The sequence below is a fragment of the Podarcis liolepis genome, assembly GCF_965112155.1.
Source record: "Podarcis liolepis genome assembly, chromosome: 17".
NCBI lineage: Eukaryota > Metazoa > Chordata > Lepidosauria > Squamata > Lacertidae > Podarcis > Podarcis liolepis.
In genome coordinates, this window is record NC_139571.1 from 13,159,042 (window position 1) to 13,180,603 (window position 21,562).

General features: G+C 44.9%; 1 protein-coding gene and 1 long non-coding RNA gene across 5 annotated transcripts in view; one reads left to right on the forward strand and one right to left on the reverse strand.

Moving 5' to 3' along the window:
* LOC310697092 (histone-arginine methyltransferase CARM1-like) overlaps positions 1-21,562 on the forward strand; it is a gene marked incomplete at its 3' end in the record, with an annotated part of 61,802 nt that overhangs the window by 30,545 nt on the left and 9,695 nt on the right. For all 4 annotated transcript variants that reach the window (XM_083483400.1, XM_083483402.1, XM_083483403.1 and 1 more), the window contains exons 5-9: positions 330-440; positions 6,810-6,987; positions 9,063-9,153; positions 17,492-17,573; positions 20,595-20,680. In XM_083483400.1, the coding sequence (XP_083339526.1) occupies positions 330-440; positions 6,810-6,987; positions 9,063-9,153; positions 17,492-17,573; positions 20,595-20,680 (548 nt within the window). The remainder of the gene's footprint in view (positions 1-329; positions 441-6,809; positions 6,988-9,062; positions 9,154-17,491; positions 17,574-20,594; positions 20,681-21,562) is intronic.
* On the reverse strand, positions 12,490-15,376 carry LOC310697145. Its single transcript, XR_014520963.1, has 2 exons — positions 13,941-15,376; positions 12,490-13,679 (listed from the first exon to the last, which is right to left on the reverse strand). It is a non-coding gene; the product is annotated as an uncharacterized lncRNA (long non-coding RNA).

Below are 21,562 nucleotides of genomic sequence, written 5' to 3' on the forward strand. Positions count from 1 at the left end.
TACTATTATAGCTTTTTTGTGTATACCAGAAGGTTTTTCCCCAGGCTGTGGCCCATATAGCAAGGAAAGAATACCTTGGGATCCCTTCTAGAGTGGAAAATCTTCATTATGGAAAGCATTTATCTCTTGTGTCCTCCAGCACACTCCTTTAAATCTTTCTTCAGGTGAACAGATCTGGCCACCTAAGCCAGTTTATCTGCTTTTCCCTGATTCTGCACCATTCAAGAATCTAATAGGCTCAGCTGAGTGTGTTTTATATTTAGTGAATGCAATAAATTTAAATATTGGATCACAAACAGAGATTATTTCTCCCCTTCTTTTGTTTCAAGGTGGTCCTAGATGTTGGCTGTGGGTCAGGAATCCTTTCGTTTTTTGCTGTGCAGGCTGGAGCGAGAAAAGTCTATGCAGTGGAAGCCAGCTCTGTGGCCAAATACGCTGAGGTGAGCACATTGGGTTGGGTCCCATGGCTGAATGAGTTTGGCACGCTTTGCTGTGCGCAAGAGAAACAAGATCTGCATCGGTGTGCTGCAAATTGAGGAGGGCCAGCAGTTTGAGTTGCTGTTGCCCATGAAGTGCTGCTTCTGTGCAATCCTTATTATTCACTCCTCTTTGTTTTGGGGTGGAGCCTAGATTTGCTTTCACTTCAGGACCTCTGTTGCCAGGGGAGGGCAGTTCTCTCCCTCCCTCAAGGTCTTTAAGCAGAGGTTAGGCAGCCATTTTTCATCTCCGCCAAGCTAAGCAGTTGGCCCCTTATCTCTCTCGCCCTGACCTAGCCACTGTGATCCACATGACAGTCATCTCCAGACTGGATTATTGTAACTCGCTCTACGTGGGGCTGCCCTTGAGACTGACCCAGAAACTCCAGCGGGTGCAGAATGCCGCAGCGAGACTCCTTACGGGGTCCTCGCTGCGAGATCACATTCACCCGGTGCTATACCAGCTGCACTGGCTCCCGGTGGAGTACAGGATCAGGTTTAAGGTGCTGGTTTTAACCTTTAAAGCCCTATACGGCCTAGGACCCTTGTACCTACGGGACCGCCTCTCCTGGTATGTCCCACGGAGGAACTTACGATCTTCAAACAAAAACATCCTGGAGGTCCCAGGCCACAGAGAGGTTAGGCTGGCCTCAACCAGAGTCAGGGCTTTTTCGGCTGTGGCTCCGATCTGGTGGAACGCTCTGTCTCAAGAGACTAGGGCCCTGCAGGACTTGACATCTTTCTGCAGGGCCTGCAAGACAGAGCTGTTCCACCAAGCCTTTGGCCAGGGCACAGCTTGACTCCCTCCTTTAGCAATCTTCACAGAAATCTAGCCCAATGATTTTAGAATGTTGTATTGTTTTATTGTTGTTAGCCGCCCTGAGCCCGGCTTCAGCTGGGGAGGGCAGGATATAAATAAAATATTATTATTATTATTATTATTATTATTATTATTATTATTATTATTGGCAGATCCTCCAGCTCTGGATTTCCTTCCTGGGTCAAGCAGTTGGGATGGATGGTCTCGAAAGCCCCCTCCCTCCAGCTCTGATTCTGGTTCCTTAGTCCAGGGACTAAAGAACTTTTTTAGTGGTACGCGGATGGCGCTGTGGTCTAAACCACTGAGCCTCTTGGGCTTGCCGATTGGAAGGTTGACGGTCCAAATCCGCATGACAGGATGAGCTCCTGTTGCTCTGTCCCAGCTCCTGCCAACTTAGCAGTTCGAAAGCACACCAGTGCAAGTAGATAAAAAGGTACCTCTGTGGTGGGAAAGTAAATGGCATATCCATGCTCTCTGGTTTTCATCACGGTGTTCTATTGTGCCAGAAGCGGTTTAGTCCTGCTGGCCACATGACCCAGAAAAGGTGTCTGCAGACAAACATTGGCTCCCTCGGCCCGAAAGGCGAGATGGACACCGCAACCCCATAGTCGCTTTTGACTGGACTTAACCATCCAGGGGTCCTTTACCTTTTAACTTTACCTTTTCTTTAGTCCAGGAGTCCCAGTTCTGTTTTCAGAGAGGTGCAGGGAAGGGGAACAGACAGAAGCAGCAGAGAAGAGACAAGAGGAGTTCAGAGATATTTTTTAAAAAATAATTTTGTCAATTGTGTGTCTTGGCTTCTCAGTTGTATTGTGTTACTTTATGCACTGTGACTCGCTGTTAATTTCATTGATTATAGTTTATAAATTATTTATTGCAATTAAGAGTGAATTTCTGTTTAATTATCATTTGCTGATATTTAATTTTATTGTGTGCTATTATATTCTAATGGATTGTTGGATATTACTTTTATTTGATATAAGTTGTTTATTTAAAGCTACGTTTTTATAGTGGCAGTTCTGTATTGGATCAGATTATTATAAGGTGTGTGATCTTTGCTGCTTCTTCGGCCTGTAAACTGCCTTGTGTGCAGTAATATAGAAAGGCCGTATACAGATTAAAAGTGAAATGAAAGGTAGACAGTCAGCCCACCAATCTGTAAAACAACCCATACAACAGATGCAAATCTGGAAGGGTCATGTGTCTCCCATAGCAAATGTAACTGAAATTTTACAAAGAGCTGCTTTGACAAGTCTGTTCAGTGGGAAAGTCCACTGAAGATGCAAATATTTCACTGAATTAGTCCTAGTCAACAAGAGTTGCATATGGTTCAATAATGTAAAAAACTAAATTTATTTAGAGCCTCCCATTACATGACTATGATATTTTTGCTGTACCCGAAACCCAGTGAAAGCATTACGGTCTGAAGCACTGATATTGGAGGCCACAACCAGGCAGCTGCCTCTCCTGGTCTTTGATGGACTTAATAACATCAACCAGGAATGAGTGACATGTCCCCCAGTTGGGGGTCTCCTGGGTCATCCCCAACAACTTTCTTTGGGAAACGAATGATGTCCTTATTGCCAGTTTTGTAGACCAGCCCAGTAGGGACAAATCAGTAGACTGAAAAGTTACACAAATCTGGAGTTTAGGAATGGGAAGAACTGAAATCTGCACGTAGTGATTACTGCCTTTCCCTTTTTAAAAAAGCTATACAGTGGTACCTCAGGTTAAATACGCTTCAGGTTACATACGCTTCAGGTTACAGACTCCGCTAACCCAGAAATAGTGCTTCAGGTTAAGAACTTTGCTTCAGGGTGAGAACAGAAATCAGGCTCCAGCGGCGCGGCAGCAGCGGGAGGCCCCATTAGCTAAAGTGGTCCTTCAGGTTAAGAACAGTTTCAGGTTAAGCACGGACCTCGGGAACGAATTAAGTACTTAACCTAAGGTACCACTGTATATAGATGCCATTCAATTAAATGGCTCTGCTGTTTATCCAAAGCTCTGGATATCTTAATATATTGGCTGTTCCCGAAGTTATATGGACTGTAATAGAATGCAAAATAATTTGGATTAGATTTAAAATTATGTGCTGTGTTGTCATGTCACAGACATCATTTGGTTGAACATAGAAAATGATAAATGACCAGCTGGTGTTTTTAGTTCAGTGTGCCAAGTTTTCTCCTGCACGACTCCCTAATTTAGACTTACAGTTGAAATGCTGCGATCCTGAACTCAGTTGGAAATGTGCTCTACTGATACAAATGGGGTGTTTCAGACAAACGTGTTTAGGGCTGAGATTTCAGCTACTTGTATAAAGATTAAGTAAGAATTTTGTGTCGAGCTGAAGGGAGTTTATGGCGAGCACTTGAACAAACAGGACATGGGAGCAGCTATGCGTGAGGAACAGTTGTCTATGGGGAAGAGGTCAACTTGCGCTGGGGATCATTAGAAATAAAAAATTGGCCCTTGAGGAATACAGAGGCTGTTAGGAATACAGAGGAATATCTGAGGCTGGTGGAGGCGGGGATCTATATAGGAGCCTTTATTTTCCAAAGAGGCCCCAAAACAAGAAGTGATCGTTCTTATAGATGCTAATGTCCTTGTGGATGAGGGTTGAGGATGAGGGTTTCTACTGAACGAAAGGTGAAATTTGGAAACGGAAAAGGGAATTAAGTTGCTAGTTTTGTTCTGTTAAGCCGCTTTTCGAGAGTAGCCTGCTTGATTTAATATATTTCATCTCCCTTCACCACATTGACCTGGTTTACGTGATCAAATCCTATCTTAATAAGACAATGCCTGTGTACGCAAACTAAGTCCCCACCCACAGCTCCTTTGCTCTTTCCTTCCATGTGTGTGAGGAAACAAAAGGGAAAGCCACAGTTAAACCACGGCTTCCTGTTGTGTGCGCATGAGGAGCTATGGCTTATGGCTTCTACACAACCCAGGATTCCTAAGCCAATTTGAAAGCCGGTTTCATATCCTGGCATAGCTGGAAACTATTAACCATAGTTTTCTGGTTCACACATCGTGGTAAACTCTCGTACTTCCTAGTCACCCCCATCTGCCCCCAGATTATAGGAGCTCCCAGAAGAGAGTCTCTGAAGATGACTTTAGGACACAGACATATTTGTTCAAGAGATGGTGCTCCTTCAGGTAGGACCACTCTGTCAGAGATTTTTTTTAATTTATACCCCGCCCTCCCCAGCCAAGGCTGGGCCCAGGGTGGCTAACAAGCAATAATAAAAACAAGTTGAATGAATACAACTTAAAAACAAAATTAAAATACAACATTAAGATATTGAAACATTAAAATATTAGTTGCTCTGCATTTTCTTTCCATTGAACAACAGTGAAAATGATGGAGGTTCACTGCTCAGGGCAATCACAATTACTAGAAGCTCACAAGAACAGGTGGTAGAAGCCGTTCTCGGCATGGGCCAACTCCTTCAACACCAGTTGGAAAAGATCAAGATTTGTTTGTAAGTCCACTAAAATTGCCAGTTCTGTACACCAGAAATAGTCCACACTGGGCTACATCCCAAGAGAAAGAGGAGGGGAGGAGGGTCACGTAATGCCGTAGTTCTTGGGTGGCCCATCTGGCAGTCATAGGATTAACGGTTCCAAGTGCATCGTCATGCCAGATAAAATAACCAATTTCTAGCTGCTTTATGAAGCACTACAAAAAGCAATATTTTCCCAGCCTCTGCATTTCAACATCTGATGAGATTTTCTAGTTTGTTTCCCTCATCCCAAGCAAATTCTTAAAAAGTCTGTGGCCTTGTTTCAGCAAGTGACTCGGCTGCAATCATAATCCTTAAAATCTTGAGCCTTTTAAACTGAAATGTGTTGAATTTTGTCTGCTTAAGGTCAGGCATGTGATCAAACTGCTTCAGTGCTATTTTATTGGAGTACAGTGCTTCTCTACCTTGTTTTGCCTGTCAATAAAATAGATACTGCTCTGGAAATTCTGGTTAAGGGTAGGTAAGAAATAATAAGAATAAAAATAAAAATAGGTAGTGGCTTGTTTGTTTTTTATATTAATTAGTCACTTATTACCCCAGGCTTTTAGCCAATGTACAACGTAAAATGTACAACAAAAATGGAAACACAAATAAAACAACAAATGATCAAAACAGATAAACTACAACATCAACATTGTATTTGTTTTTAGCAGCTGTGGAAGGAAACACAACGACAAAGGTGGCTTAAGGCATTCTTCTTGTGGGCTTCTACAGATGTAATTTGCCTACTTGATACCTCGTATTAGGAGATTTGAGTGTTAGAAACTCAGATATATAAGCTAGATGCCAAAGATAAAGGTAAAGGGACCCCTGACCATTAGGTCCAGTCGTGGCTGACTCTGAGGTTGCGGTGCTCATCTCGCCACAGAGACTTGCTGATCAGAAGGTCGTGGTTCAAATCCCCGCAACGGGGTGAGCTCCCGTTGCTCGGTCCCTGCTCCTGCGAACCTAGCAGTTCGAAAGCACGTCAAAGTGCAAGTAGATAAATAGGTACCGCTCTGGCGGGAAGGTAAACGGCGTTTCCGTGCGCTGCTCTGGTTCGCCAGAAGTGGCTTAGTCATTCTGGCCACATGACCCGGAAGCTGTATGCCGGCTCCCTTGGCCAATAAAGCGAGATGAGTGCCGCAACCCCAGAGTCGGCCACGACTGGACCTAATGGTCAGGGGTCCCTTTACCATTATATACAGCGTGCTTACATTCTGCATGGACTGGTTGCATGGCAACGTGTGAAAGTGGCTTGAGATACCATAAATGACCATATAGCATATATTCAACACAAAAAAGCGACGTTTTGTTGTTGACAAAGAACAGCTGGACATCGAAAGGGCCCCATTACCTTCAGGAGCTGAGGGCCTCATCAAACCTCAATACGGCCCTGCATCTGGGCATCTTCACTTGGTCTCAAGGGGGTCATAGGTGCAAAATGTGCCTGGTGCCTGGCTAATTTCAAACGCTGGGAGATCTGGGGAGAGGTGTCATCAGTACACAGATGATACTAGCGCTGCTTCTCTGTTAACATTCCATTGATCACGGCTTTCTGCCAGTGAAAGGCTTCTGCAGGTGCCATCATATCTAGATGTCCTTTCTTCAGGGTCTTCAGTACCTGCCTTTTGAAATTCCTCTTCTTGAATATTTGACAGGGGCCGCCTATTGTCTTCTGGAGGCCTATGGAAGACCTTCCTCCTTCAACCAGCCTTTAGGTTGAGATCCTTCCTGATCCACATCTGCATTGTAATTGTGTTTATCGCCTTATCACTTGTTTGCCATCCTGAGCTCCTTTGGGTGGGATAATAATAATAATAATAATAATAATAATAATAATAATAATAATAATTTATTATTTATACCCCGCCCATCTGGCTGGGTTTCCCCAGCCACTCTGGGCTGTAAATCAAATAAAGAACTATTGAATAAATACATAGTAATTTATAGATGAAAGAAGCTAATGCAGTTTGGTTGTGTGTGTTTTTTTATGCCTCCTTGTTACAGATTCTAGTACAAAGTAACAATCTCTCTGATAAGATCAGCGTTTTGACGGGGAAAATTGAGGAAATCTCCTTGCCTGAGAATGTCGACGTCATTGTTTCTGAGCCAATGGGTTATATGCTGTTCAACGAGAGAATGCTGGAAAGTTACCTCCACTCCAAGAAGTGGCTGAAGTCAAATGGTGAGTCTGTGTTCCACAGGAACGAACTGGAGGAAATAAGAATTTACCAACTTGGATCAGAGTAGTGGTGATTTCGTAGGGGCTTTGGGATACAACCCCCCGCCTCCCACCACTGTCAGAGCTCATGTTAGCATCTTTCTGGCATATTTAATATTCCTGATTGCTTCTCGATTCATGCCTTATATCCTCCACAATAAGCTCAACGCAATAATCCGCAGATGAGACCATGTATCACCAAGGAGTTCAGTTTCCACTTTTGTCTCCAAATACAGTCTTGGACTCCCTGCTAGAGAGAATCCTTGACTCAAGTCTGCTAAGAGACAGCTGAATTAATATTAGAAGCACTCTGAAACTTTCAAGATGATTTCATTCTAAAACAACTTTTGTCTTGGGGAGCATCTGGACTAGGGAAATGACAGGATGGGAAAAATTTACAGCCCATTTAAATTAAAAGGAGGGGGGGAGCTTCTCTACAGAGCACCTGTTTAGAATGCTTTGTAGAGAATGTCTGGACAATTATGTCTGGATTTTGCAAAAACAAAACTAGCATAAACTAAGAGGGAGTTGGGTGCAGCGCGGAATAGGAAAGTCTGGCAAGATGTTTGACTTTATGCCAAGTCTTCCTCGGGATGCAGCAAATATCTCTCTTAGCCTAAATGTTCAGATTCTTTGTCCTCCTCCGGTGGAACACTTTGCTGCCTTAAAAGTTAGTGTTTCTTATTGTAATAGATGTTTAGTTCTTAATCTCTGTGCTTCTGATTCAAATCCTGATTTAATGGCAATGCCGTTTGTACTAAGGTTAAGTCTTTTTTGTTCATGATATAAATGCAATGGTCCCCTTGGTTAATGATTTCTGTTTATAAAGCCTTTTAAATCTATGCACTGCAGTGGCATAGCGTGGGGGGTGCAGGGGGGGCCGGCCACACCGGGCGCAACATCTGGGGGGGCGCGCGCTCACACTCGCAGCTCTCTGCCCCTAGTGGAAGAGACTCGAGTGCTAAAATCCACAGGTTAGGGGGTGCAAATTACTTGCCTTGCCCCGGGTGCTGACAACCCACGCTACGCCACTGATGCACTGTGAGATTGCTATCATGAAACAATTTACTCTAAATGAATGCTGAATTCAGTGACTACTTAGGAGTAAAGAGTTTTAGGATTTCAGTCTGTAATCTCTACATTCTTTACAATGGCATTGCCTTATGACAATGCAACTCCCCATCTCAAACTGTGTTTACAGAAATGGAACAATTTTCCTCCTAGCTAACATTGTATTATTTGTTAAGTAGAAGTATAATTTCCTATACATTTCCTGCATCTTCTTCATAGGCTAGTTCATTTCTGCATTGCCAGGTGCACTGGTTTTAACCAATTCACTTATAAAAATGTGTTATCTGGACTTATTTCCATAGTTGTTGGGTAGGTTAAGACCTTATTTAATGGAGGTATGGATGACTGATTCCTTGTCCTTCTCTGTTTGCAGTACAAGTCTGTAATGTGCTCATGCTTGTGTGTTTTGCATTAGATAGTCTGTGAAATGGGCATAAGGTCTGTAAGATGTTTTGCAGTCTTTTGATATCATTGATAAACACACAGCATCATTACCAGTTCCTTTATATTGTCAGCCTTGAAGTATGTTTAGTGAACATCTGAAACTGTTGGTGGTTTGTTTAGTGGCAATGTATTAACAATTATACGTTGAGTCTGTAGATAGTTGTTCAGAAATATTATCCTTTTCCTCCAGCTGTAGAAGATGAATGAGGATATAATATTGTCTTTGATTTTAAGGAAGAAATTATTTAAATAGCTAATCACAAATGAGTTAAAAACTGCAAGGTTTTATCACTCATGGCAGCATATTTGACTTGCTGTCTTAAGTTCTTTATTGTTGCTAATGGGCTTACTGAAATGTGATCAAGAATTAGAGCATAAATTATTATCCACTCCGGAATTATTAAGAGATAAACTGTTTGAGATGGAGAGTGGATGATGTTTACTGGATGTTTCCAACAAATGTTTAAGTAGGGCTACACAGAAGATTTGAACTTTGCTACTGTATATTATCTTTTGTTCACTAGGAATGATGTTTCCAACATTTAGTGACATTCATTTGGCTCCTTTTTCCGATGAACAGCTCTACATGGAACACTACTCCAGAGCCAATTTTTGGTAATGATTATTTCACTTTTTTCAAAAAAAAAAAAAAAAAAAAAAGGAAAGGAAAAGAAAATGTCTTTTGCTCTGCAGCATAACAGAGGTCTCAAAATGAAACTGCTTCTTGGAATCACAATGCAGTGGTGAATTGTATCTGTCAAAAGAAACTTCCTAATTTCCTAACCCGTTTCTGTTTTGTTGATCTGCAACTGTGGCGCTTACAGCTGATTCGTGTGGCCATGTTGTTTGTGCATTGATAACTGTTCTCATGTGGTGGCTTGGCACTTCGAAGCGTTCGTCGTGTGGTGGCTCTTCACTTGATGGCTTTTTCATTACGAGGCAAAGGCAGGACCTGTCTAGGAAAGAGATGAGATTATTTTATGATTATGATGAGATTATCTCTGCAAGTATAGCCTACAACAGGAGACACAATACCATGCAGTCCTGCTCCAAGCAGAGAGATAGATGTGATGAGAGAACTCTTTGCCCTGCATTCAAGGGGTGGCAAGAGGGGCATGGCATCAGGCTGATGCAGCCGTCGATGGGCAAGGATGCTCCCATCAAGCAAAAAAGAATCTCAGAATTGGCCAAGGCAATGTTGGGATTAGAGTTGCCATCTTGTGGTGTCCAGAATGCCTTAGGCTTCATGTTACTTGTATGTCAGTCACATGCAGCAAGGCTGAATCCTGAGATTGGAAAGGGTTCAGGGGCTGCGATCAGAAGGTGTTGGGGTTGTATCCTGGCTCAAATTGAGGACTGGGTGGATGTGGCCGCATTGCTTACATAGTCACAGAACTAAGTGTGCCGTCCTTGCCCATGTTCTCACGATGACCCTTCTCTCTTACGTGGCACTGCCTTTTGGATTTGTATTAGGGGAACCTGAGAATTAAGTCAGGGTACCAATCACAACATGATCTGAGATTTGCATAGCTGTCAACCATCCCTTATTTGGCGGGAAACTCCCTTATCCCAGCGCCGTGTCCCGCTGCTGTCCCTTATTGATGATGTCCCTTAAATTTCCCGGGTTTCATGCTTGCCTGGCTTGCGAGGGAAGCAGCGGCTTGGGGTCCTCCGCCGCAAGAGAGAGCGCGCGCACGAGCTGCCGCGTCTCCATCTCTCCCTTTTTCCCCTCAGGGGCGTGTCGTGAGGAGACAGGTGGCGGCAGGCGGGCAGGCAGCCCCTCTCTTGCGAGACTTCCGCCACGCTGCCGGGGAAGCTGGAGGCGGCCTGAGGGAGGAGGAAGAGGGGATGGGGATGGGGAAGGACGCAGAAGGGCGGCGCTTCAGCGGCCGTGGCAGCGCTGCAACCGCCTCATGCTGGGCTCGCGGGCAGCGTGGGCGAGAGTCTCTCTCCCTCCCCCACTCTCTCTCAGGCGGGGAAGGGCCGATGGAACTCCTCGTGCCAGGACGACGGCAGTCCTGACGTGCTGCTTAGCATACCCTCCAACCAGTGTAGCATCTTAATGTCGTGATTTCCCCCTCTGCATCCCTTTCATAACTCTATTTTTATAAATCATTTGTCCATCTATGGTTCAAATTTTTACTACAAGTATGTACCTACCAATGTATGTAACTCTTTACAATAGCTTTCAACTAAATTATAAACTTTCCCCATTCTTTATTAAAGAGGTCCTCTTCCTGGTTTCTAATTCTGCCGGTAAGCTTTGCCATCTCGACGTCGTTCATCAGTTTTGTCTGCCCCTCTTCTTTGGTTGGAGTTGTAGACCCTTAGGATCATCTAGTCCAACCCCCTGCAAAACACAGTCAGCAAAAGCAGCATGGCTTCATCAGTGCCAGATTTATGTATAAGCTAAGCCAAAATCCCTTATTTTCGCTGCTGATCCCTTATTTTCGAGGCTGCTGGTCCCTTATTTTCAAATCTGTAAGTTGACAGCTATGGAGATTTGACCTAATCTTTCCTCCCCTTTCCCATACCATAAGATCTAATTTAACTCTGTGTGCCATCACACTGTACATTGCTCCTCTTTCCCAACCTATTATGTAATATTGGGGGGGGGGGAGGCAGAAGTTTGAGGCAACATGCTATGCAGTAGCATCTTCTAAAATGTTGTTTTAAATCAGACATTACAAGGGGGCTGTAGGGAAGATGCACAGTGGCGAGAGCTTCATATCGCTTGTGGAATCTAGTATATCCTCTGTGACCTCCTCTGTGACCTTCTCTGGAATATCCTCTGTGACCTCCGTATACATTGGTTGCCCACTTTCTGCTTTGCAATTTCCCATTTCTTGCACTTTTCCTTGTAATGGAAAACACAGCAGGCTAATGCAGACGGAACCAAAAGCTGCTGTGAAATGAATTGAGCCACTGTTTATTATTAGATCATGCAGATTTTTCTTCCATTTCTACCTGAGGATCTGGTTGAATTGTTCAGATTTGAGTTTGCTCCATCAGAAGAGAGGTTGTGATTTATGAAATGCTAATCCACGGGGTTTTGAAATCCTGCTTGTGTGGTGAGGAACCTATGGCCCTCCAGATATTGCTAGACCACCCCTCCTGCCAGCCCCAGCCAGCTTGGCCAATGGCCAGGGGTCATGGAAACTGTAATCCAACAACATCTGGGAGATGCTGTGGTTATCCTACATGGAGACGATGATTTGTCATTCCTGCTTTGAACCATTCATCATTAACTAATACACTGAACTGGAACTACAATATTCTATTTTATGCAAAAAGAAAGGGTAGTCATGGGACGCGGGTGGCGCTGTGGGTTAAACCACAGAGCCTAGGACTTGCTGATCAGAAGGTTGGCGGTTCAAATCCCCGGGTGAGTTCCCGTTGTCCGGTCCTTGCTCCTGCGAACCTAGCAGTCTGAAAGCACGTCAAAATGCAAGTAGATAAATAGATACCACTCTGGCGGGAAGGTAAACGGTGTTTACGTGCGCTGCTCTGGTTCACCAGAAGCTGCTTAGTCATGCTGGCCACATGACCCGGAAGCTGTACGCCGGCTCCCTTGGCCAATAAAGTGAGATGAGCGCCGCAACCCCAGAGTCGTCCACAACTGGACCTAATGGTCAGGGGTCCCTTTACCTTTACCTAAAGGTAGTCATGCTGGTCCATAGAAAACAATCCAAATCCCATATTAGGACAGTATCTGTTGGGCCAACAAAATGTCACAAAAAAGAAAAAGAACCAAGGGGGGAGAAGAGGAAAGAAGAAATACAGGTGGTGAAACACATGTTTCTCCTTCCCAAGAAGCCTTGACGCAGCAGCCTCTCACCTGCATAGCATCTAAAGGAGCCTCATTTTGAATGTCTGTTACCTCCTCTTGGCAGACTTTGATGGGTTGGCCATCATCCATTCTTTCCCCTCTCTTCTTTCCCCGTGTGTGTGTTTTAACATGTAGCCTGATGAAGATTTCTGGAGAACTTGAAATCTTTCACACTGTTTTGTGGCGTTTTGGTTGACCTATAAAGTGCTGCTTTGATTTGGATTTGGGGATTGCACTTTATGTTCATTCAAACTGACATTTGCTTCTGGATGCATCCAAGTGGCAGACGATGACATGTGCAGGCAAGCTCCAGAGATGACTCCTGCTGTGTGCATGTTGCTTATCTTTGGTGGTCATCCCATAGTAGTGCAGACAAGCAGGGCTTCCTTGTGGAAGGAGGAAGCCATTGGCACTTAGCGTTTGCATCGGCCTTGGGTGCCAATTGCTGTGTTCACGGGCAGAAGAGGACACAAACCGCTGGAGGATGTGTTGTTTGTGGAACTGAATCTGCATCTGTTGGTTTCAGCACCACCATGTGGCTGCCCCTTCATAGACCCAACTTAGACTTATTTATACTCAAAGCTTGCTTTCTGCCCTGGTGGGTTTGCAAAACTTGTCTTCCGTATGAGCTGTTTTTCTCCATCTTTATCATTCTTTCTATTTCCAGTTCCTGTAATAACAAAGATAAGCTGAAATGGAATGGTGCCAGCCCATCCTTTTGTCGTTTTGTGTGTGCACCGTTTCTGTGTCCCAGCAAGCCAAATAAGCAAATCAGATATTTGTTGCATAGGGATAGTTCATGCTTCGTAATCCTAATGAGCAGTCTGAGGCAGAAGCACAACAGTTTCATTGTAAGCTTTGGCAGGTTAGAAGCCTCTCTGGTAGTATCAACGCATTGTGCCGTCTTGTGGCCTTTGGGTCTTCAGCTGGAGAAAATGTGAGACTTGGATTTCACAGGGTTATTTTTAAACAAGTAAAGATTTTGTAAGAAAGTGAGAGAGACTTCACCATTGGTTTTGCCTGCAGTGGTACCTCAGGTTACATACACTCCAGGTTACATACGCTTCAGGTTACAGTCTCCGCTAACCCAGAAATAGTGCTTCAGGTTAAGAACTTTGCTTCAGGATGAGAACAGAAATTGTGCTCCGGCAGCGCAGCAGCAGCAGGAGGCCCCATTAGCTAAAGTGGTGCTTCAGGTTAAGAACAGTTTCAGGTTAAGTACGGACCTCCGGAACGAATTAAATAATTAACCAGAGGTACCACTGTACTGGCAGGGATGAAATCTTCTTACTCCTGCCCTTAAGGAAAGTAACTTACCGTATTTTTCGCTCTATAAGACGCACCAGACCACAAGACGCACCTAGTTTTTGGAGGAGGAAAACAAGAAAAAAAATATTCTGAATCTCAGAAGCCAGAACAGCAAGAGGGATCGCTGCACAGTGAAAGCAGCAATCCCTCTTGCTGTTCTGGCTTCTGGGATAGCTGCGCAGCCTGCATTCGCTCCATAAGACGCACACACATTTCCCCTTACTTTTTAGGAGGGAAAAAGTGAGTCTTATAGAGCAAAAAATACGGTACATTGATGTACTGTACAGTGGTACTTCTGGTTACGAACGGGATCCGTTCCAGAGGCCTGGCCATATCCCGAAAATTTCATAACCGGAGGACTGCTGCGCACGCGTGCAGCGCCACAGAGCACTTCTGTGCATGTTCGAGTGGCAAACCCACTTCCAGGGTTGCCACATTTGCAACCCGAAGATTACGTTACACGAGGGTTCACTGTCTTAGGCATTTGTAGCTACCAGAGAGTAATGAGACATGTATTTTATTAGCAAAGAAACAAAGTCAGAAAGCCCTTACTCCATTCGTTTTCAGAAAGCCAATGAAAGCCATGATACTATCTACGTGTCTCGTTACGAGGTCAGAACGAGATTTGGACAATTTGCAGGAGAGGTACCAAACTGAAATGTAGAAAATGTGGGTTTGCAGGAAAATCGTGGTTTTTTGCAGATTTTCTCCCTGAACCAGATGAACATGACAAAGGAGAATGGCCTGATGTAAATAAAGGCTCCTGAAACCTCCTTAGCTATTAATTCTGAGGTTTGGATGGCCATCTGTCATGGATGCTTTAGTTAAGATGCATACATCGAAGGGGGTTGGAATAGATGACCGTTGGGGTCCCTTCCAACTCTGTGGTTCTGTGATTCTAAGATTCTATGGAGTGTATCGAGTTTCACCTGATTTTAGCCATACTGCTCCATTTTCCCAGGTTTGGGACAGAGCTAGATGTTGTACAAACTTTTGCTAAATCTTTCAAAAAGTGGTGCCACTGCAACACCACATGGTGAATTTGCACTCCTGGTGATCTCCACAGCAACATTTGTTTACCCCAATGGAGGTTTTGTTTTGTTTTTTAAATCCCAGGTATGTTATAATTTCTTATCCATTGAAGACAATAGAGATCAGATTCAATCAGATTTGAGTTAAATATTTCTCCAGACGTCATAGGGCTGTGCAGTGATGACTCCTGTCACTTGGCGCCTCTGTATATTCTGCTCTTTTGCACTGAGTAGTGACTGTAAATGTCCAAGGCGTCAGCTTTTCAATCCCACGAGTGGTCAGTTCTGTTTTGAAGACAAGAATGTTGTCTTAGATGTGTTCTAAGAGCTGCTCTCCTTTCCCTTCTGGATATAATTTCTGTGTTGGGAAAAGCAGGGACATCCTTCATTCGCTGCCTGGTAGAATGTCGGGCATGCGTTTGACTTGCGTCTTGAAGTATGTTTGACCGGGTGTTTGCTGCTTGATTTGACTGTGGAAAAGCGGCCAAGGCCAGCGGAAGTGGGGAACCTTTTGCCCTTTCCCTTGCCCCTGAAAGTCCGTCAGGGACCAGCGACCAAGTGTTTGCCAACACTGAAGGATGATGCTACCATGTGCTTTTGCTGTCTTTCACGCAGCATCTCTCTCTCTGCCACCACATCACTTCAGGCCTCGCGACACAAAGGCAAGAATGGCAGGGTTAGGGTTAGGGTTTTGTATTTTCGATTCTTATAGCACAACCAGCTCCCTTTAAATCCTTCTTAGCTGTGTGATGTACATCAGTAGCTATTATTATTATTATTATTATTATTATTATTATTATTATTATTATTATTAGTTCAATCTACAGTGGTACCTCGGGTTACATACGCTTCAGGTTACAGACTCAGCTAACCCAGAAATAGTGCTTTAGGCTAAGAACTTTGCTTCAGGATAAGAACAGAAATCTTGCTCTGGCGGTGCGGCGGCAGCAGGGGGCCCCATTAGCTAAAGTGGTGCTTCAGGTTAAGAACAGTTTCAGGTTAAGAACAGACCTCCGGAACGAATTAAGTACTTAACCCGAGGTACCACTGTATATACCGCCCTTTAACCAAGGATCCCAGAGTGCTGTACAACATTAAAAACATAATTTACATGGCATAACAACAACAACAACAACAGAACAATCACAGAAAATTTCATGATCACAATCCTTCCACATTTAAAATGACACAGACTGTTTAATAGCCAAAGGCCTGGGTAAAGAGGATTTTTCCATGTGGCACCTAAAGACACGGTGAGAGCATTCCACAAACAGGGAGCCACCACAGAAAAGGTCTGTTCTCGGGTTGCCGTCCTCTCGGGGAGGGGGGGGGGACACTGAGAAGGGTCTCTGGTGAAAAGCGCCGGGTCTGGGTCGCTTTGCATGCAGTTGATCAGCAACCAGAAGCATAAACACCTTGCCCCCAAAGGGAGTTTGGCAATGGTTGGTAGTTGCATAGATTCTGAGAATACTGTCTAGAGGGTGTTTCTTAAGGAGTGGTCTTATCGCTACCCCCTTCAAACAGGTAGGACGCTCCCCCTCTTGTAAAAGGGCATTGACACTGCTAGGGTTCCAAGGGGTTGCTCGAGAGTAAGCAGGCAAATGCCTCCCTGCTGGCTGTGAAGCCTTGCTTTTGATGCCAAAATAAACTTTATCTGTGCAGAGCGCCACTCTCCCGTGACTGGCTCATTCACTGGCAGAATCTGAGAGTGGGCGGTCCTTAAACCTTCCCCAGCAGAGTAGTTTCTTGACACCCAGTCTGCACCTTCCCTCTCAGTGCGAAAGCTTACTGCGCAAGGAGGGCGTGGGTAACGGAGGACATTTCTCCTCCCCACATTGCCCAGGCAAGGTGTCCTGGAACCGCCTCGCCTCCTCCGAGCCCTGAAGCTCCTCTCCAATGGAGGCATGGTTACTCTCCTCCGCTGAGGAGGAGCTGCTTCCCGCGATCTTTGGGGGCTCTCTGTAATCCATCTGGCTTTTCCCCTCTCGCCCCTGAGCCGATGGCAGTTCCCTGACAACCACCTCCTTTGCCCAGGCAGCTGTCGTCTCTCTGCTGAATTTTATCAGCCAAGAGGGGCAAGGCTCCACTGTGTCACCTTCCAAGACCCCTGGCTTAACCCGCCTTCCATTGCTCGGCAGCCTTTCAGTCAGGGCTCCAATTTCGGAGCTGCCGGCCCCTTCTTTAAATCAGAGTTTGCTTCGAAACATGAGCTTTACATCTGGATGACACTTGCGCCTGAGAAAAGTGCATTTGCTGTTGTGTTGCTTAAGGCTGATGAATGCATGTAAATGTCAAGTTCTTCCTCTCGGTCGTCAGTTCCTGGTTGAAGTTAGTTGGGCCTCAAAAACTGGTCCCTCTCAGGGCCTTGGGAAATAGTTGTATGATAGCGATAATGGAGGGGAGTTCTGTGGTCTGTTGGGTTTCATCAGCAGTGTGTGCTGCCCTCACGTGGGGCATTAGTTTTTCAAAGACTTCCAGTACATTGAAACTTGAAAGAGGCGCCAACGGAGGGCTCTTCCTTGGGAGAATTAAGCAGCAATATCTCACTGTTGTTTGCTGAGCTCATTAATCCAGGACACAATGAATAACCCACACGCTGCATGCTTTTTGAAGAGGTTAGCTGAATGGAAAGACAGTATCTTTGCATATCAAAAAATAGGCTTTGATCAGGCTTCATAGGTGGTTTGAAGAATGTGCATGGATCTGTGGCTGTTACATGCAGCTTATAGAGATTTCTTTGTACAATTTTCTTTTCTTTTCTTTACAACTGCATTATTTCTTCTAGGTACCAGCAGTGTTTTTATGGAGTCAATCTGTCCAGTCTCCGCAATGCAGCTGTAGATGAATACTTTAGGCAACCTATTGTAGTAAGTCGTTTTTTATTTTCTCGCTTTTTCCTTTGCCTTCCTCCTTCACCTTCAGGAGCTCAGGGGCTGGGGGCTGGGGGGGTCCCTAAGTTGCAGAACTGCCTCCCCACGGAGGTACATCTGGCCACTTCATTACGTAGCATCTGGTGAATGTGGAAGGGACACCTCTTCGCCCAGGCTTTTGACACTAGGGACGTATATTTGTAGAACCCAGCTTACTTCTGTAATTGTAAGTTGTTTTAAACTGTTTGTGTGTTGTAATGTTGGATTATACTCTGCCCTGGGACCTGGGGTGACACGTGGGTTAATGTTAATAATAATAATAATAATTTATTTATACATACATACATACATACCCTGCCCATCTGGCTGGGTTTCCCCAGCCACTCTGGGTGGCTTCCAACAGGAGATTAAAAATACATTAAAACATCAGTCATTAAAAACTTGCCTTCAGATATCTTCTTGCCTTCTTGCCTTCTTGGCTGCCTTCAGATATCTTCTAAACGTCACATAGTTTATTTCTTTGACATCTGATGGGAGGGCGTTCCACAAGGCAGGTGCCACCACTGAGGAGGCCCTCTGCCTGGTTCCCTGTAACTTTGCTTCTCACAGTGAGGGAACCGCCAGAAGGCCCTCGGTGCTGGACCTCAGTGTCCGGGCAGAATGATGGGGGTGGAGATGCTCCTTCGGGTCTACTGGGCTGAGGCCGTTTAGGGCTTTCAAGGTCAGCACCAACACTTTGAATGGTGCTCGGAAACGTACTGGGAGCCAATGAAGGTCTTTCAAGAGTCAAGGAGCTGTCAGGTGAGCCCAGGTTGACCACAGGGCAAGAAAGACTGTGAGGCACAGAAGGCAATTAGCTTTTTCTTAATAGAAAATACCAGTGCAGCAGAGTTACTTAGGCTCAACTCGTTCAGCTTGAGGTATGGCTGAAATGGACCACTGCCCCCCTCCCCTTCCAGTTGATCTTACTCCAGATCCCTCCCCAGCAGACAAAGGCTGCGTTGAAGGGCGAGCTCCTCCTCTGGGCTTGTCTTGCCCGCTGTTCAGCAACGTGCAGGACTCTCCTCGACTGGGACTGTCCTACTGCAGGATAGCAGGGCAACCTCTGGCTCCTCTCTGCCTGAGTCTGCGCTCACACTGTGACTCTCAACCTCTAGCCCTGTCCTGGAAAGATCTCCCTCTCTTGTCACCCGTCTTCTAGCTCCTCCCCAAGAGCCAATGTGGTGTAGTGGTTAAGAGCGGTAGTCTCGTAATCTGGTGAACTGGGTTCGCTTCCCCGCTCCTCCACATGCAGCTGCTGGGTGACCTTGGGCTATTCACACTTCTCTGAAGTCTCTCAGCCTCACTCACCTCACAGAGTGTTTGTTATGAGGGAGGAAGGGAAAGGAGAATGTTAGCCACTTTGAAACTCCTTAGGGTAGTGATAAAGCGGGATATCAAATCCAAACTCTTCTTCTTATTCTTCTCCCTTCCCCAGACTGCTCTTCAGTGTCCCACCACCACATCCTGAGGTCTAAGTTGTCTTCTTCTGTGTCCTCCCTGGGGGGCTCTTGGGTGGGAGACGGCCACCATTCTTCCTCATCCAGCCAGTCCCTGGCAGCTCATAATAATAGCAATAGCAGGAGCAATAATGTTATAGAACAGAGGTGGCATCCATGTGGAACAGAGCTGCATGTCACATGTGTTTGTTCTTGCTTTGCTTTCCCTTAAGGTCAACATCAGCGAATGGGTCACACCTTGTAATTCTCAGGGGTCAGCAAACTTTTTCAGCAGGGGGCCGTTCCACTGTCCCTCAGACCTTGTGGGGGGCCGGACTATATTTTTTAAAAATAATAATGAACGGATTCCTATGCCCCACAAATAACCCAGAGATGCATTTTAAAGAAAAGCACACATTCTACTCATGTAAAAACATGCTGATTCCCAGACCATCCGCAGGCTGGATTTAGAAGGCGATTGGGCAGCATCCGGCCCCCGGGCCTCGGTTTGCCTACCCATGAATTAGCTGGTAATTCTTTTGATCACAGTCATTTTTTCTGAGAGCATCTGAGCAAACAGAAATGTAAAAGTCTGTTTGGAGTTGTTCTGAGGCAAATATTATTCCATTGACCGGTGCATAACCATGAGCAGGTTTTGTGGGTTGCTTGTAAGTGCAAGGAAGGAAATTTAAATTCACGGCTTCCCAGCTTTAACTGGGCAGACAGTGGGATGCCTTCCTGTGTTGCCGGACTCCACTCCCATCAACCGCAGTCAGCAGGACCAGGAGTCAGGGATGATGGGAGCCCCGACAACAGCTGGAGGGCACCATGTTGGCTCTCCCTGATAGAATCTGTACTGCATTACTCAGTGCTTTTTTCCCTTTAAAATGTTTAGGGGTACTCTCATTTTGACGCAAGAAAATCACCATTTCATAGTTCAAATCGGGGGAAATAAATACAGTAAATGGACAAAAGTACAAAGATTCACAAAATGTTTAGGGGTATGCGTCCCCCCAGAAAAAAAAGCACTGGCTTTACTAAAACATTAACTGGGGGTGGTATGAAGGTCAGAAATGCCTCTTGATACAGTGGTACCTCGCAAGACGAATGCCTCGCAAGACGAAAAATGCGCAAGACGAAAGAGTTTTTCGTTTTTTGAGTTGCTTCGCAAGATGAATTTCCCTATGGGCTTGCTTCGCAAGACGAAAAACGAAAACGTCTTGCAAGTTTGTTTCCTTTTTCTTAAAACCGTTAATACCCTATGGGAAACCGTGCTTCGCAAGACGAAAAAACTCGCAGAATGAATTAATTTCGTCTTGCGAGGCACCACTGTATAGAAATCCCTCAGGGTTCCAGATATAAGCAATGTGTATGAGGTGCATATTTCTTTTAACAGAGAGAGGAACTACTAAAATAGCACATCAAAGGGACCAAGAGAAGGTATATTATTGTGGGAGGAGGAATTTTCTGTTTTGTAAGCCTGCAGCGCTAGAGGAGAGCAGGGGTCTGATTCTCTCTTTTTCTCCTCTTCAACCCTCAGGATACATTTGACATCAGAATTTTAATGGCCCGGACAGTGAAGTACACGGTCAATTTTACAGACGCAGAAGAGGAAGATTTGCATAGGTAAGTGTCTGGAAAGAGTCCTGCTTTTCCATGTCAAATAATTGCTTCTTTCTACACTTTTCCGCTTACGAGCAAGTGAGGGACTTCACAGCGTGTGTGTGGATCCCATTCAGGGTATTTTAAGCCTCTAATCCTTAATGGCATTTTAGCCTTGCAAATTGCTGCAGTCGATTTAAGCACAGTATTTAGGGTAAAATATAACTTGGTGTGAAGTTTTTGTTGTTTTAAGAGTAATGACATCTGTCAAGATAACCCTAGTAAATAAAATGAAATACAGTCATACCTCGGGTTGCAGACACTTCAGGTTGCGTGTTTTTGGGTTACTTCCAGGTTTCGGCGCTCGCGCATGCGCAAAACATTAAATTGTGCTATGCACATGTGCAGAAGCCCCGAATCGCGACCTGCGCAGATGTGGCGCTGTGGGTTGCGAACGTGCCTCCTGCCTCACGTTCACTGTACAAGGTACAGTGGTACTTCGGGTTACATACGCTTCAGGTTACATACGCTTCAGGTTACAGACTCTGCTAACCCAGAAATAGTGCTTCAGGTTAAGAACTTTGCTTCAGGATGAGAACAGAATTCGTGCTGCGGCGGCGCGGCAGCAGCAGGAGGCCCCATTAGCTAAAGTGATGCTTCAGATTAAGAACAGTTTCAGGTTAAGTACGGACCTCCGGAACAAATTAAGTACCTAACCCGAGGTACCACTGTATAATAATTGAGTACATAGGTAGATTTTGTTATAATAAATTATCTTGAATAAAAATCCATTCTATTTTATTTCTGGTAAATGTGTTGTGCTTAGCAAACCAGTGTCTTAATGAATGGTGATATTTGTAATTTTTAACCATAGATTTCAAATGCCACACTGGCAACTTTCTTTTT